Raw genomic sequence first — 17,780 nt, 5'->3', positions numbered from 1 at the left:
CCTTATAGACATTTTATACACTATACTTTAATTCAGATGTATACATTTGTATGCACTGTCTCTGTCTTTATTGTATGCCATTCATATCTATGTAGCATTCACTATCTTTTATCTACACTGTAGTCATGTACCACTCTTCTTCTCATCATTATTGCTCATCCTTCTACTGCAGTTAAAATAGTATGACTATAATCTCATGCCTCCTGCCCATATTCTCCTCCATCCATGCCCCACCACACCACACCACACCACACCACACCACACCACACTCATGACTCTCTCCAGCTTGTGATCCTCCTCTCCACCACAGTAGAAAAGGTTTCTTTTTTACTCTGGAGAAATTTGTGATGTCAGAATATACTTAAAGGAGGAGGTGTGTGGGGGAGGGTGGGTCAAGAAAACCACTACGACGATTAATGATGATGACGACAATGACAAAAAGAAATGTCTGTAGTATAATTACAAAAAAAAGGAAGTGCACTATAATGACAATGATTATTATTGCCTGTGACAAATACTGACTAATAAACAACAATGGAAATAAATGTGGCTGTTTGTGTTCTGCTTCATACAAATTGGTGATTAACTGTATTTGGACTGCAGGTAATATAACCATTTAGATTATTATGTAAGGTAGAATATGTACAGCATTGTTTGGCTCAGACCTTGTTGCTTCTCACAAGGAAACTAGTTCACAGAGTGACGATGTGAACTTCCCCCCTACAGACTTTGCTCAAGTCAAAATCTGCTGGTGGATGCTGAGCTGGAGATAGTGATTGTGAGGGGCAGCAAGCGGCAGCATAGCTTCTAAGTGAACAATGTAATAGCAAGCATTATAACATTTTGGGGAAGTTGCATGAAACCATTGATTTCATTGTGTCTCTGGGCTACAGTAAGCATGACGTTACAGCAGGCTTAGCTTAACATAAGCTTAGTTTAGCATAAAGACTGAAACCAGGGGGAAACGACTCGCCTGGCTCTGTCCAAAGGGAGCAAAATCCACCTGCAGTATTAAGCACTTCTAATACTCACTGACTGAGATGTTATAGGTGATTTGTTTAACCTCTACAGCAACCCAAATAAAACAAGAGTAAAACAAGAAGGCTGCTTTAAGTCTGCTGATTGGCAATTTCACAGGGGATATTAAACAAACAACACATAAAATGTTAATTTAAGAACTTTGGAAGTGCTTTGGAACCAGTTTGGTTTCTGAATATTCAGTGTTTTTGTTAATCTAAGCTAATAGGTTGCTTGCAGCTTTATATTTACTATACACACATGAGAAGGCTAAGGCCAGGGTCACAATATAATACCTACATTTAAAGAAGAAATTCAGAAAGTAATAATCTGAAACTTTTTAATTTTTTGGGAGGTTAGCCAAATTTGCTCAGTGGTGCAGGATGTCCACTGGAAGCTGGACTCCAACTTCAGTAAAATTCTAGTTATGACCAGGCAGGTCTCTGTACTAGAGAGGTGATACTTTGGATATCTAGACCTTTCCTCGCAAGCTATTTTAAGTGGAAAATGTTGATATTGTGGCACTATGAGCAAAATTTCCAAAAAGGGTAATTAAAGATGACGTTAGACATGACTGAGCTTTTTCCTTCTCTCTCTTAACTTTAATTTTAAACTTTGCCCGCGACCTGTTTTTAAAATGCGTGTGCAGACCTGCGCTGACGTAACTTTTTGGCGTCCTGCTAAAAGGATTGAAAAGGGAAGAGCTCTCACTCTGACAATAATACATTGTCCAGAGGTGCTTTTTGCGTGTAATTAAAAACATTTATCAAGCAAATTGTAGTGCAGTCGTGTTTTGTCCTTTGCTACGATTTGCTTTCACGTTAATTACAAAACTTACCTAATATTTAAAACTAAACTATGATCTCTGTAGAAAGGCAGCAGAAGGAAAGAGTAGCATTGCAAAACAGCACCATTGATGGTTACTGTTATATTGTTATTTTTACGCCATACCACAAAATACGAAAATACCTTTCTGTACAATGATACTACATACTGTCTTTCCCTGCTACGTAAACTATGTGTACCGTGAGTACGTCTGCTGGGAGTGGCGCTTCCTGGTGTTATTGCAGTGAACATATCTTTGAGGCAGTGATCGCCTGGCGGGCTCAGGGAGGGACGGCTGTCACCGAACCGGAGTGCGCTCCTGTTAAGCTTTGGGAAGAAGGGAGCGGTGTAAACAGTTGCGCATAAAACTTTTCACCGTGAAAAGCCCACGAAAGACACTTCAGGTACATTTTGAATTGTGTTTCAGCAACTTTCATGGAGCTACTGTCCTTTTTTTCCCAGCCTAATGAGTTCTGTTAATTTTTCTCTCTGTTGGTTTTGGTACAGGGGTGGGGGATGGTGCTGGGAATGAATCGACCACTGTGTGGTGGTTAGCGGTGACCGCTGAAGTCAACATGCTCTCACCGAAGCTCCCTAAATGAAGTGCGTGTTTAAGGTGTAGCTGTGGGGTGTTCTGTCCGCTCATACAGGGACATGGTGAAGCAGCCTAGGCTAGTGATGGAGAGCAGCACGTGACTTCCCTGTAAGGAAACTGGTTTGGGCTCCTAGTTGGGGGTAAACGATAATGTTGGCTTACTTGTTAACGTCTCTTGGTAGTTATGTTGCCCAGGGGCAAACACTTCTTCATGGAGCAGCCCTTGTAAATAAAACATCTATACATATGTGTGCCAAATGCAAACATGAAAGGCTGTTTATCACAGTGGGAGCTAAGCTAGCTCATTATGACTTTGCACGCACTAAGGTAGAAAATTAAGTTAGTTAACTAGTTAAGCTAGTTAACTTATTTTTGTTACCTATGGCAATCAGCGGGGGAAAAAAAGCAAAAACTGGACTGAGGTTTAGGTGTTTTGTCTGTTTAATTAACCACCTCATTGCCATGTCTCCATACATGGCACCGAGGTTTAGTCCAGCCAGCCTTAATTTGTGGAGATTTTTATATACAGTGAGCGTGAACGTGCACGCGCTTTTCTTCCAGCCACCCTCGTGTTCGCGCGCTGAAATAGCTGTTTTGTCAAACAGGTCAGACCTGTTTGTCTGCAGTGTTTGAACAAAGTAGGCCTAAATACCAAATTGTAGGCAGAATAAAATAAATAAGTTTTCTTTCTAAAGTGCTTTAGCAGAATTAAGGCCTTATAACTTGGGATTATTATTGCAGCCTTCTATCCACGGTAGTTTTGGACACGTGCATTTATTTTCTTAGATGATTTTTTTATTTCCTTACTGCTGCTTGCTCTTCCAGTATCTAAAGTGCATAGTAAAACTTTAGGCACAACCTACTGATTTTTTTCAAAGGCAAAGCAGTAAACTCTTCATGTGATATCAAATTCCTGCTTGGGTCTGTGTATATCTGGTCTGTAAAATTCAGGTGTGTTTGTTTGCTCAAGTCAATAAAACATGTTTAGAGTTTTATGTTTATATACAGTATCTTGACAGGAACAGTTTTGACCTCTGCTGACACCTGCGACCTCGTCTTTAACATGTTGTATGGACCTTTAGTCAGGCTGATCATTGTACATATAGTGTGGTCTTTAAAAGACAACTGTCAAATAATAACCATTACATTTTAGGAGATACTTACTAGTTTATTAAATTTGTTTTCTAATTAAAGACATGCTAAGCTATCCTCAGCCTCTGTTGAGAAAGCATGTCTTTAATTAGAAAACAAATTTAATATATCCTGATACCCAGTATAGTTTTCTTTCTTAACATAATCAACCCTGAAGAATGACTTGTTGATCTGTTGGTTCAGCTATTACTTCTGCACAGTATATTCCCAATGTCAGTTTAGAGTTAAGTTAAATAAGTTTGTTAGAGTCTGTCACCTGTTGTATGCAGCAACAATGAAATAGTTTTTCCTGTCAGCCTTAACGAACCAACTGCTGATATGCAGTATAATTTTTTATATAGGCTACATGGCTTGTAGTCACTGTTTGCTTGGAGTGACTTTCTTGTTTCCTGTCACATTTCACACCCTAAATATTTAATGATTTTTGTGTTTGAATAGGTTAGATTGCAAAAAATGATGGACCTTTGTTTTTTAATATTTGGGTGAAGTCGTATGTCTACTAAAAAAAACACACAGGTCACTTGACGAAACAGCATGCTATGGGCAGAGCTTGGCATGATTGGTTCTGCAGCTGGGATCGTTGAAATAACATTCCACTGACACATTAAATTACTCAAGTATCGTCACACAGAGTGCTTGTTCAAGAGTGGCAGTAAACACGCAGCCCTGCCTGCTGGCTTATAAAGCTAGCTGGTATGGACAGTGAATTTCATGAAACTCACTAAAAACCAGTTGTTCACAGTTTATTAAAGGTAATGTGTAACATTTAGAGTGGTCTGTTAGCAGAAATAGAATATATTGTTCATTATTGTGTAATCTCCAGAAAATGTCATTGCAGTTTCTTAATCTGAAAATTAGTGTTATGATTTGGAGAGAAGGAGAAGGATCCAAAACTTTGAAACAGAAGTCTCTGAAGTGATGTACTTAAGGCGTCTCGAACCAAGAGACAGTCAACTAGAAGGGAAAGCAGGTAGCGCTGGATCACTGCAGCCATAACCTGTGAGGAGAGTGCCCTGAATTCAAAGAGGCAGCAGCCAGGAGAGAGAAGCAGGACGCAGACAGCAGGTAGCCGTGAAAGGGCACTGGGGTGGTAGGTACTGCCGCCTCATGACAATTAGCCTTTTAAAGCTATATAGAGAGAAGGCCCCCTTTCATGGAGGTAGACATGGTACGCCACTGTGTTTTTACAGTAGCCCAGATCAGACAAACCAAACCAAACGCTGGCTCTAAACATTGATTCACTTTCTGTTTTAAAGGTCAGGGTCACCGTACTCTCCTTTGTCCCTGAAAGAACACTATAACAAAGGAAAAATTAAACTGATCTCTTTTTGAAAATTAGCAGTATGTTCTGCAATGATGAGTTACACATAAATGGTTTATCATAATTCTTATAAACAGTTTATTCAGGGGCCCCATTCTTCAAAGGCTGAAATTTTAAGACCGATTGTGCCACAGCGTCGCAACATGGCTGTGCCATTTCGAAGGCTCTTTCAAATGCAGGACTCTTTCCCCGGCAAATTAAGGTTTTAACTGTTGTATCCTTCGGCCCAACTTATTCCAGCCTTTTTTGCGTGCCAGTGACAAAAAGCTTCCGTGGATCAGGCTGAGCTAGAGTTCACTTTTTTACACAAGTGTAAGTAAGGGGTTACAATTAAACCAAACATATAATGATACAAAAGTTAAAAACAAGGGTCTTATGAATCTTAAGCTGGTGGCGAAGCATCTTATTTTGCCCCGATAACAGAAAAAAACCCACTAAAACCTAAATTTCTGGCTCTTTCATTAGTGATACATTTTTCAGTAGCATTGTGCCGCTCTCGCCCACCAAACAAAACACATCCAACATGAGTTTGAGAGATTAAAGCAGACTGAGGAGGACTACAAAAACAAAACAGAGAGAAATCTACAGCACAACATCTGAGAGGTGTGTAGGGGAATTAACTTCACTTGCTACAAAAACAAGAACAGCCAGGCACCATTGTGTGATGTGGGCAGAGCCAATGAATCCAACAACTTGTTGAACAAAAAGAAGATTGTAAAACAAAAACCTGTCTGCCTTCCCTGAAAAAAGTGACCATTCCAAAACATGAACAAAGTATGAGGCAACAGCCACAGCCACTATACAGCTAAAGATTACCTCGGCCAAACCTTCCACACCTCCAATTCAGACAACGAGGCTCTTAATCAAAATACAGATACACTAGAATGACAAACAAGCTCTCAGCTGTATAAGCTCAAAAAGCCCCGCTTCATCCTCTCCCTTGCTCCGGGTTTTATACTCTGCCTTATGCAGGACCGGGACTTCAGAAAACAACTACCCAATCAGCAGGCTCACCATGGACGTGGACCAGATCACCACCTGCAAATATTCAACACACTTGTGACTTAAAGAGAGAAGGAGAGAGCAGATACCCCACTTTACACTGTTGCGTAACAACACTACACAATGGACTTCATGTACAATTCTGTGTGCCACATTCAGAGGTATTCTGATGATACCACGTATGTGCATGTATCAGGAATGGACAGGAAGAGGAGTTCAAGGGTCTGATAAAATTCTTCAGTGACTGGTCTCACAAAAACTGCCAACTAATGAACATCTCTAAAACCAAGGCGATGGTAGTGGATTTTCGAATGTCTAAACCTCCTCCTTATCCAGTCAACATCTGTGGTACAGAAATTGAAGTAGTTCCAGCCTACAGATATTTTGGTGTGCACCTGGACAATACGTTGGATTGGTCACTGAACACAGATCTTCAACATAAAAAAGGGCAGAGAAGACTTCTCCTCCCAAGGCGGCTTAGGTTTTAGACGTCTGCAGGAAGATGCTGTGCATGTTTTACCAAATGATGGTAGCAAGTGTGCTGTTTCATACTGCAGTCTGATGGGGAGGCAGCATAAAGCAGAAGGATGTAAGGCAGCTGGACAAAAAAGGTGCACAAAGCTGGTTCAGTGACTTGAATGAGGCTCGTCTCACTAGAGGCTGTGGTGGAAGGATGCATACAGAAAAAGGTAGAGGCCATCCTGGATTCCACTGACCATCCCCTTCACAACATCCTGATGGACTAGAGAAGCATCTGCAGTGGACGACTAACCTAACTGTACTGCAGGACTAAATGATACAGGAGCTTGTAGACCATGTCTTTCGTAAGATGCTGCCCCTGAATTGAAACATGAGCAAGGAGTGATATTGGTGTTTAACATTTTTGCTCTTTGGTGTTTCCATAGTGATGGCGGAGGCCCACCAGGCAGTCGCATTCCAGTTTACCATAACGCCAGAGGGCATTGACCTGCAGCTGTCCTATCAGGCCCTGAACCAGATCTACCTGTCTGGACTACGATCGTGGAAGAAACGAGTCAGCCGAATGAGGGTGAGAATAAGAAATCCTTGTGTGTGTACGACTGTATATGTGTCATGTTGTTCCTCATTTTCCATTTTCCAGCAGCTAGTTTGTTTTTCCAGTGTTTAACAATATCCCTTTTTATTGATGATCAGTGAGAGTTCGTATTGTTTTCAACAGGATGAAATTTTTTAACCATTTTAAAGTTTTCAATACTTTTGCAATGCAATTATGCATATAAGGTATGTCTAATCCTTTGTTGTAATTGTCACAGGTAACTGGATATGTCGTTTTAGATATTTAGCTTAGCTCAGCCACAATGGAATGTGCTAATAGAGAATTTCTGTGTATTGTGGAAAACCTGCAGTCTTATTCCCCAGTCCTGGAAAAATCATGGAAAATAAGAAACATTTCCTGAAAACACACTGTGTCATCCAGGAAAATAATTTTGACATTGTGCTTTTTTAATTTTAAGGGAACTGTCAGATCTCCACAGCTACAGCTGAAATTATTGTATATTTAAGTACCAGATTAGGTTAGAATGGCAGAGAGGGCACGTTAACAGAACAGTATTTCAGGTCAAGGTAGTTTGACTTTACACTACATACTTGAAAATTCCATGTTTGTCTCTCAGAATTTTAAATGTGTACATCATATGGCAACACTGTCATTACACCCTTAGAGTTAACCAGATGTCTCTGCCTATATTAGCATTTCCTGCTTGTCTAAATCTTTGTGCATCTGTGTGTTAAGTTGGCTGAGGTGTGAGAGGCCTGAATGCCTTATTGTAGGGTGTGAGTTCTGATCTGTAGTTTAGGAATGATAGGCCTTTCCTAACATGTACTAACATGCATATTTTCCTCCTGCTGTGGTGACAAAGACATAGCTGTTAATGTACACATGTTTGTTGTGGTGTTGAAAACAATTTTCATGAATTTCGTTATCTTAAATCTCAATAGCAGGGGCCCATGCAGGTCAATGTTATGAGGAAAAGCATTGCAATCCACAAAAACAGATTTTTTTCATTCCCACTCAATATTATGATACCAAAGGTGCTTATTTAAGGAGCAATCTAAAGTGACTGTCAATTTTTCAGATGTTGCCATCAATAGTAACAACATGTTTCTAAAATTATCTTGTTTTCTGCAGCTATTGTAACTTAAAAAAAAGAGCCAACTGATATACTAATTGTAATATCGGTTGTTTCTTCTTCTGTGGTAACAGAACAGTGTGATTAAGGGAGTGTACCCTGCCAGCCCTTCCTCCTGGCTCTTTGTTGTCATAGCAACCCTGGTCACCATGTACATGCATTCGGATCCCAGCATGGGGCTCATCGCTAAGATACAGCAACACCTGCCGCTAAGGTACACAGACAAACACACACATTTTTTTAGGGACCAAAAATTTGTGCTACCTTCCTTAGTTTGCAAAGACTGTTTAGTATTTGATTAATTTAACCTCACATCACTCTGACAGTCGCAGGGTGCAAAAACTGTAATGTCTAAAGTAACATTTTGGCCCTGAAATTGACATCTTAATACTAGATTAGAGGTCATTTATCAGTGATGATATATTTTGATGATTATATTTGTAGATATAATCTGTGACTCAAATTCGGCTTTAGCTAAATTATATAAGCCTTAACAAGACAAAACTCAAGTTGCCTTACTGTTGTCTAAATTAGCAATGCAGTATTTTTTAAATCTCCCAAATATCAATATCAACAAACCCTTAACAATTCAGTGCTGGTCATACAGCTTCACTTTAGACACCAGTTTCATATGTAACAGTAACAGTTAAAAGGGAAAAGTGATGGAGTTTGGCTGATTCAAACAAATAATGTTAACAACATATAAAGCTGATGAGTCATTTTGAAGCAGTGTGGGTGTGGTTCCTGCACCTGAACTTTCCTCTATTTCTTTGCTGATCCATTTATTAACTGGAGCTTCAAACATACAGCATCTCTGACTCACCGTCTACGATACATACACACTTATGCCACCTACAGCCTGATTTAAACATTCTTTGATTGAGTGATTGCATATTTGATTTTTGTGTCATTATTTGCATTAGCATGTTGACTCATGTCTTATGACATGCCCCACAATATGAGCGATTGGTAATGAAACATGGTAATAAACTGGCTCCGGGGATAAATTATTAAAGACTGTGGTATCCAAAAGCGTGTGCAGACGGGGGTCCTCTAGGTGTTTGAGCAGGTGTTTTAATTATAAATAACTATGTTGTAGTCAACATGAACATGTAGAAAACAGTAGCAAATGCTAAAGTCAAAGAATTTCCGTGTTTATTTGCTCCAGCCCTGCCACCAGAGACTGGTATCTTAAAATAATTGAGGTGTGGACTCATAGCGTTTAGAAAACACAAGTGATCTACACGCACTATAGCTCCTGAACGCCACCACAGCAGACACAGGTGCTACAGCTTCTGCAAGGTGAACATGGTGTGCACCATGAGCTATATTTAGATATGCGTGATTTCATGTTTATCTAAGAGGATGTTCTGGTAAGTAATGTATGTAATATGGAACAACTGTAATAGTGTAACATTAGTTCCATACATAAATGCCAGTTAAGCTATTATCGTATAGTTATCTATTTGTAACGTTTTATTGGCACAGAATTATTAGGATTTATATGAGGGAGGAGTAATAGAGAGATACTTATAATTGATAATTGGAATAATTGTAAACAGGCTCAGTGCTGAGGTTCCATTTTTTAAGTAAACTGATTTACTATTTAGTATCGCTACATAAAAGCTATCTTACACATTCTCAGCAACTCCGTTTCTGCAGAACTCAGACTGTGCACTTGGTGACAATGGCAGAGAGAACCAAATGTACAAAAGTAGAGTATACCAAAGATTTGCATGGTATACTCTACACAGCTGCAGTTTCAGAGCACTTAGCGCACGGGTGGGTTTAGTGGTTTGGTGGCTGCACTACTATAAAGTAAAAATGCTGTCAAAGTCATTTTAATTTTTTACTTGAGTCGAAACACAGTATTATCAGCACAATGTACGAAAAAATAAAGCAATGTTAATTTTGTTCTCAAGTTGTTGTTTTTTTTTTCATTTCCTAAAAACAAAAACAACCAATAAGAGTACTGTAACATGATAAGCAGTATCAGTACGAGCAATAGTATTGTTAAAATGTTAATGATACCCTATATAAAACATTATATATGTGTGACATGAAATGACTATATGGAGGTGATGGACCTTGACAGTGGCATTTTGTTGAACTCACACTGCTGTTTTAGAAGACCACTCGCTGCAAATGACAGTGCATAAACTGTAAAGGAGAGGTAAGAGAGGAGTAAGTTGAAAACTTGTAATTTTTTTTCAATACTTAAATCAGTATTAAAGTACTGAAGCAAACAGGAGGCTTCTGTTTAAGGATTTGGACGTGGACACCTGCAGTTATGAGTGCAGTCATGGTACTCAGTAATAGCATACATGGAACAGTTTTATTTATTTATTTACTAGTTATACTCTTAAATAACACCTCCCTCCTGTTCCTATATTTAGTTGATTTTTATTGCATACATTTTTTTTTATTTTTCAGTTTATTAAATTCTGAATGTTTATTTCTGTTCTATTCATGTCATTGTGTCCTGCTGCTGCTGTTCATATGGGCTATTTTTTATGGTCTGTGTTTCTTTTCCCTGCTCTGTATAATTATGAAAAAAAAATGATTTACTTGCTCGTTGACCCAGCAGATGTTGCTGTTGTACACTCACATAATTTTTACTTCCATATCCTCACAGTGTGATATGACATCACATATGTGAAATAGACATGCCTTTTTCCAGTTTGACTAAAGAAATCGTTATTTCGGGGATAGGTTCACCATTTACAAATTACTTCTCCTGCATCTGAACTGTGTTTGGTGTTTTGACGAAACATTATTTGACGAAAGTGTTACCCACTGGACTTATATTGTCCTTTTATTGTCTCTTGGAAGTGGTATGTTGATGATGTCTTCTTACTTTGGAAGGGGCCAGCCTCCTCTTTAGTAGCATTTTTACAGTTTTTAAATTATGGCTTTGCAGGCTTGAGATTCATGCATAATTATAGCAGAGAAAAAATGGAAATACACTTCGTCACACTATAACCTGCCATCCTGTTTTCCTTAAAAGTTTTTCTGTTCTCAGTGTGTTATATGGGATGATCTAGGAGATTATGTGAAAAGTAATCCTGTCTTTGTCTGGTCAATAGGAAGCTGATTAACATCAAACATTTTATTTTAAGATATGTTACAAATCCTGTTGCAAGGCATTTTTTATAATTTAAGCACCATATTCATCGTTTTTTATATAGGTATTCAGGTGATCATACCTGGAATAGTAAGAGATAATGTAATTTCTTTAGAAAAAGAAAACCAAAACATTTTCTTCTATGTTAGAACTTTGTCCACAGGGTGTGATTGAGGATTTCTCAATTGAGTTTCTATAATGTGACCTTTGACATTCAGATTGGCTCTGTCTTAAATGTTTTTGAACATGAAGCGGGTTCAAGACTTGCATTCATGTCTATACTGGGCATTTAAAGCTCTTTGTTTAGAAAGAGCTCAGAAAGGAGCCTACAGGAAAAAAGGGAAAACTGACAAAACTGCAAAATATTTCTGTCTCGTGTGTAACTGGATCAAAAAACACATGAAAACAAATGAAAAAACACAGCATTTAACAAGAATGCTATGTTCAGTAGCAAATGGCCCAGCAAATGATTTGTTTGTTTGTTTGTTTTGATCAGTTTTTCCTTCAAAAGAACAGGATTAGGCTAGTAGTAGGTTATTGTCTGTTGAAAATTAATGTTTTGAGATTATTGTAATATTATCATTTAGGGACAGAAATAATGTTTGTAATATGTTTCACATTAAACACGTCTGAACAATGTACTTAAGCTCCTCCCTTACAGTTTATATTGAACTGATGTTAGTGTGTTTAGTTGGAAAGTGCATTTTATTTTGGTAGCTTCTATTTCCATCACAAGTTTGGTCTTAAAGGTCTTAAAGTATTAAATTTAACTTGTTTATACCTGTAGATATTGGAATGTATTTTCTGTCCTCTGTTGCCTTTTGTTTTTGCATTATTGGGTTGTCCTGCTGTTTTGACTGGTTGTGCCTACCACATATATTTTCTGCAATAGTTGACTAAATGCTGCCCATGCCACATATCAATGTTTCAATTTTTGCTTTAAAGCTAATTTGAGAATGCGATTGGCCCAAAATTGAATGACCATGTACTCTTCCACATAAATGCAGATTGACATATATGTACATGTGTATGATTGTTACTGTTGTGCACACATTTTTTTTTAAAGGTGCAGTGTGTAAAGTGTGAAAGATTTAGTGGCATCTAGTGATAAGACTGCAAAATGCAACCTTCTGAGTGCTCCCATCCTGGCTCCCTGTTTCCAGGCTCAAGGGATGGTACGGAAATGGCCGTTTTAAAATAAAATGTGATTCTAGAGCCGGTTTGGGTTGCTCTGGGTTGCTTGTTCTGGGCTACTGTAGACACAGGGCAGCACAACATGGCTGCCTTCGAGAAAGAACTGCTCACTATTTAAAAGGCTCGTTCTAAGAAGTATTTTCAAGTGATTGCACTCTAATGACAATATATTTATGGATACTAGATTCCATTTCTGTGGATAGATCCTTCTAAATATTACACATCGAACCTTTAAGCATCATTTGTAATGCACTGCACACTGACCCCAAGGAAGACCACAAACCTAAACATTTAGATTATAAAATAAAGTTGTTCACTACTCAGCAAGTGTTGCTGTGTTAACAAATAGTGAGTTTTCACCTTTTTAGATTGATGTCCCTCCTCCAAACACCTTAGCAGTGGGTGAGTTTATGCCAGAAATCCTGATTCATATGTACTGTAACAGTAATTGTTCTTTCCCCCTCTGCCTGTCCAGTCTCAATGTCTCACTCAGTGCCCAGGGTCAGACTGTGGTATCAGCGCTGGTCTTCAGCACTCTCCTGTGGCTCTCCCTCATCCTTGCACTCAGGTTCTGCCTAAAGCTGCTGCTTTCCTACCACCAGTGGATGTTTGAGCGGCACGGCCAAATATCCAACACCACTAAAGTCTGGGTGGTAAGACTTCCTTCCAATTGGTTTCACAGTGTCAATGTGTGGCTTGCTTGCTCTGCAGCTGACACAGAATTATTACATCAAGTCATTTTGGTTGACTGAAAGCTAAAACAGCTGGCTAGTAAATGTAAAACCATGCGTAGGAAGGCAGGGATTATAGTCCAAAGAGTTTAGAGACAGTCTTCAGTTTTTGGGCTTTCATGTGTTTTGCACTGAGGAGTCTTCTGTACTCATATTAAACCACTATAATATGTTAAAACATGCTTTCATGTACACATTATTTTAACTTCTTACTACAAATGTAACAATTCTGTCTTGCAGACTTTGGTACGGTTATTTTCAAGCAGGAAGCCTCTGTTGTACAGCTATCAGACCTCTCTACCCCACCTACCTGTTCCTGCCATCAAAGACACACTGAGCAGGGTGGGTATATGCACATATTCCTGTGACATATTTTCATGGGTACATCTTGCATTCAGTTCACACCTTTGCTTTTGTGTTTCTTCATATGAGTATCTATTAGCGTATATAATATAATATATATATATATATATATATTCATATAAATGAAGTAACCCGTACTCTAAACAAAATGATCTCTCTCTCTCTCTCTCTCTCTCAGTACCTGGAGTCTGTGCGCCCTCTGTTATCTGATGTGGAATTTAAACAAATGACCGAACTGGCCAGTCAGTTTGAGTCTACCCTGGGCAACCGTCTCCAGCGGTATCTGAAACTCAAAGCTCTGTGGGCTACGAACTATGTAAGTGTATTTACTCAGACAAGTACAGCTGAAGCAGTTAGCCTAGTAAGCAATTAGTTGTTCCACATCAAAATTAACCAGCATTTTACATTAACACAAATATAAGTACAAATTCTCTAGCCTCAGTTTTCACCTATTATTGGATGAAACGGCAAATTTTAATATGCCAGCTGTGTATTTGTGAAAATGTCAAGGTAATTTTTCATCTTGATCATCATCTTATAAAACAGATGATTACATGATTAGTCCTGCAATAAATTAACCCTTCATTAAGGTGATAATGTTTAAACTGTGATGTTGATTCCATTTAATGATCATTTAGAAGAATGTATCATTGTCGTGTATGTCAGTGGATTATATTGCCTTACATTGAAAGGTGTCTCTATCACATACTGATCCAGGTTTGGCAAGTGAAACTTAACTCAGCTTTCCAAAAAATATGGTTAATCACAGTTCATTCATGATTTAGCAAGGGGGTTCAATTACTTTTCCACATAAGGCCAGACAGGTTTGGACAAATTTTTTCCCTTAAAAAATGAAATCATCAGTTAAAAACTTCATTTTGTGTTTACTTAGGTAATCTTAAATTTGTTTGATCTGTGGCAAATATGGCAAAACATAAACATCAGGAAAAAGGCAACTGAAATAAAAACTGTATTTTGTGTAACTATAGTTTTGTCTTTAAAAACACCAAGCCACTGTTTTCCTTTGCTTTTATTGGCGACTGGAAGTAACGCAAATTTGAGGTCAGTGTATCATTTTACCACAGTGCCAAATACAAATAGCAGAAATGTTCTAAGACTACAGCTTTCAAAAAGTTCTGTGTACAGCGTCTTTAAGAAAATAAATGAAAATGAGATACTGTGCAACCTCTGGCAGTTTAAATTTAGCATATCATAAAGAAAGAGAGAAAGTATGCTGCGGTCCCATATTAATGGTAAATGGCATATACGGTAGACCTTTTACACTTCGTCATCATGTGGTACTGAGTGTAGATTAATGAGAAAAAAAAAAGAATTTAAGCAATTGTAGTATCAGGCTGCAACATAACAAAATTGAACAAAGGGAAGAGGGTCTGAATACCTTCTGAATGCCCTGTACATTTTCATGACAACTGGAAAATTGCGGTGACCCTTGACTTTTTATTGTTATGAAACTGTAACACTTTCCAAACTTTGCACTCTTTCTCAAGTTCTCTAATATTTAGAAGGAAATTTGGTGTGATAATTACCATACCATTTAAATAAATCACAGTTTTTCTGCTTTCACAGAGAGCTCTGCAAAGATTTGATATTTTCTACAGTTTTTTCGTGTTTTTGTCATTTTATTTTAAATGAACAGTGGAAGAAATTTTGTGTTCTCTTTTAATTCCAGGTGAGTGACTGGTGGGAGGAATACGTTTATCTGAGGAGCCGGAGTCCTATCATGGTCAACAGTAACTATTATGGCATGGTAACTAGCTGTCTTTTCAGTTTTACAACGAAGACAAGGACCACTAAATCTTTGAAATGTTTCATATCTTTTTGTACTGTGAACATTTTGGAAGTAAGATAAAAGAGGGAAGCATCTTTCTTTTCTATTCTTGTAGTAGATTGTTTTAATGATTTTAAAAAACTTTCATACATGTATGAAATTTAATAATTTGGAAATTTAATATCTGCAATCTTTTGTCTGTAAAAAGGGGCACCAGATTTCTTCTGGAAATTAATATTCCTTAAAGTTATAGCTTGCAACTTTGACAAATTAATTAACTGAAAGTACCTGCATAACTTTGACGTATCAGTTCTTCAGAAGCAACTTCAATCTGAAACGAGTTAACTATAATGTTAGTAGCCACACTGCCCCAGGGCAGCAGGTTAATCTCCTTCTCAATGTCAAAAGAAACTGCGGTTCACATGTTGCAGGTCCAACAGGAAAACAAAAGATAACATTATAATAAACTATTTCACCAAACCAATGAAAAAATAACCTGATCACAATTAAATAGTCATAGCAACCTACTCAATTTTACCTACATTTTCAGTCTTGATATCTGTTTGTGATTCCTTCATACCTGCCTTTCTTTCCATATTTAAACATCATTCCCTTCTTTAATGTACTCTTAAAATCCTCTGCTCCCACCTCGCTCCCTTATTGTTTCTTTGTTTTTGCTGTTAGATAAATGGATCATATCACAGTTGGCTCTCCTTCGGTTGGTCTTCACCAGCATGAATCTTGAGTACCTAATTTCGTTTTAACTTTGTCTTTTCTGTGTGCCTGTCCAGGACTTTCTGTATGTCACCCCAACCCCACTGCAAGCAGCAAGGGCAGGCAACACCATTACTGCCCTGCTGCTCTACCGTCGCAAGGTCAACCGTGAGGAACTTAAACCGGTAGGGCCACATATCTTTCTGCAGAGGGGATGGGTTAATAGCTTGAATTGTATGTCAGCTTGTGTGTGTTTTGTGGGAAAGATGGCATAGTTACAAGGGGTCAGACTTGGGGGACTTGCTTGTTTGTGTGTGACACGTGTGCTCCCTTCAGTCTGCGCTAAAAATGGCTTAGTTAACCAAGTAATATCATTCTCAGCATGGACATGCACAGTACATCATTTATACCACAAAACAACACAGGCACACACTCAATAGCCTTTAATTTAGACTGTATTACACTCATTCCACCAATGTAGGCACATGTACTTTACTGTTCAGAGTACAAATTAAAAAAACTAGTTCCTCATACTGTATATCTTACAGAACGATCCTCACCTCTTTTTTTGTGACCACTTAAAAAGAACTGATCACTATGTATTTCATAGGTTATGGCCTGGGAGCAGTTCAACAACCTTGAACACTTCACGCTGTTTTGGTATACAGCACTGTGCAAAAGTGTAAGGCACTAAGATACACAGGGGATGCTTTTAATACAAATCCCATCAATAGTTTTTTGTTTATCAGTAACTTAACGCAAAGTACAGTGAAGGGAACAAAATGGAACTGAAAATGGAATTGTTTGCGGAAACCCCCACAGTTTTGTGGAAACCACAAATATCCTCTGCAATTTTCTATGGCTTTTTTCATGGCAATATATAAGTTTTTATGCATTTTAATGCCAAAATTATTAAGTTGTTAATAATTATTAAATTATTAGGTCACTAATTTAATTACTAATAATGTATTAAGCTGAGTTTAAAATGAAATGAAATTGTTTTGGGAGCATATCTGGGGGCATATTTAGGGTTTAAACCATAAAAATATAGTAAACATCCAAAATTCATGCTTTTTCACAATTCGCAGGTGCTCTAAGAACGTAACCCCTACGAATTTCGGGGGTTTACTGTATATCTATCAAATTAGTTTCAGTATGAAATACATTATTGATTTTAATGACATGAAGTTTATGTTTCCTAAGCACCTAAAAAAACCAAGCCAATAAAAATGTTTTTCATTTAACATTTTTGAAAAACATAATAGGTTAAACAAAATGGGTAAATATTATAAACTGGAAAACAAAGGCAAAGGTAAATTTATTTGTATAGCACCTTTCATACACAGTGCTTTACAAGGCATATAATTACATTAACAGCATTGAAAAGAGCATTTAAAAACAAAGACATTGAACATAAAATAAATTTAAATCAAATAAAGTAAATTAAAATAAGATGTAAAAGCACATTAAGAAAACAAGGATGAACAGTTATTTGAAGGCAGCAGTAAACAACAGTGTTTTCAGTCCTGATTTGAATGAGCTGACAGTTTGAGCAGACCTCAGGTGCTCAGGAAGTTTGTTCCACAAGTGAGGAGCATAGTGACTGAATGCTGCTTCACTTTGTTTGGTTCTGGTCATACATCAATACATCTTGAATATATTTTGGTCCACAACCATTTAGTGCTTTGTAAACTAGCAATAAGATGGTGTGAACTGGTGTGATATGGTCCAGTTTCCTGGTGTTTGTAAGGACTCTGGCAGCAGCATTCTGGATTAGCTGCAGCT

General features: G+C 37.9%; 1 protein-coding gene across 1 annotated transcript in view; it reads left to right on the top strand.

Annotated features, from left to right (window-relative positions):
• The first annotated feature begins 2,100 nt into the window (after positions 1–2,100).
• cpt1a2b (carnitine palmitoyltransferase 1A2b) overlaps positions 2,101–17,780 on the top strand; it is a 59,025-nt gene continuing 43,345 nt past the window's right edge. Inside the window, exons 1-8 of the mRNA XM_026325931.1 lie at positions 2,101–2,246; positions 6,818–6,960; positions 8,155–8,294; positions 12,874–13,051; positions 13,370–13,471; positions 13,671–13,808; positions 15,183–15,260; positions 16,073–16,180. Coding sequence (XP_026181716.1) covers positions 6,820–6,960; positions 8,155–8,294; positions 12,874–13,051; positions 13,370–13,471; positions 13,671–13,808; positions 15,183–15,260; positions 16,073–16,180 — 885 coding nt within the window. The 5' untranslated portion in view covers positions 2,101–2,246; positions 6,818–6,819. The remainder of the gene's footprint in view (positions 2,247–6,817; positions 6,961–8,154; positions 8,295–12,873; positions 13,052–13,369; positions 13,472–13,670; positions 13,809–15,182; positions 15,261–16,072; positions 16,181–17,780) is intronic.

Source organism: Mastacembelus armatus, chromosome 8, assembly GCF_900324485.2.
Source record: "Mastacembelus armatus chromosome 8, fMasArm1.2, whole genome shotgun sequence".
Lineage (NCBI taxonomy): Eukaryota > Metazoa > Chordata > Actinopteri > Synbranchiformes > Mastacembelidae > Mastacembelus > Mastacembelus armatus.
The sequence above is the reverse complement of the archived record's forward strand: the minus strand, read 5'-3'. Positions and strand labels throughout refer to the sequence as shown.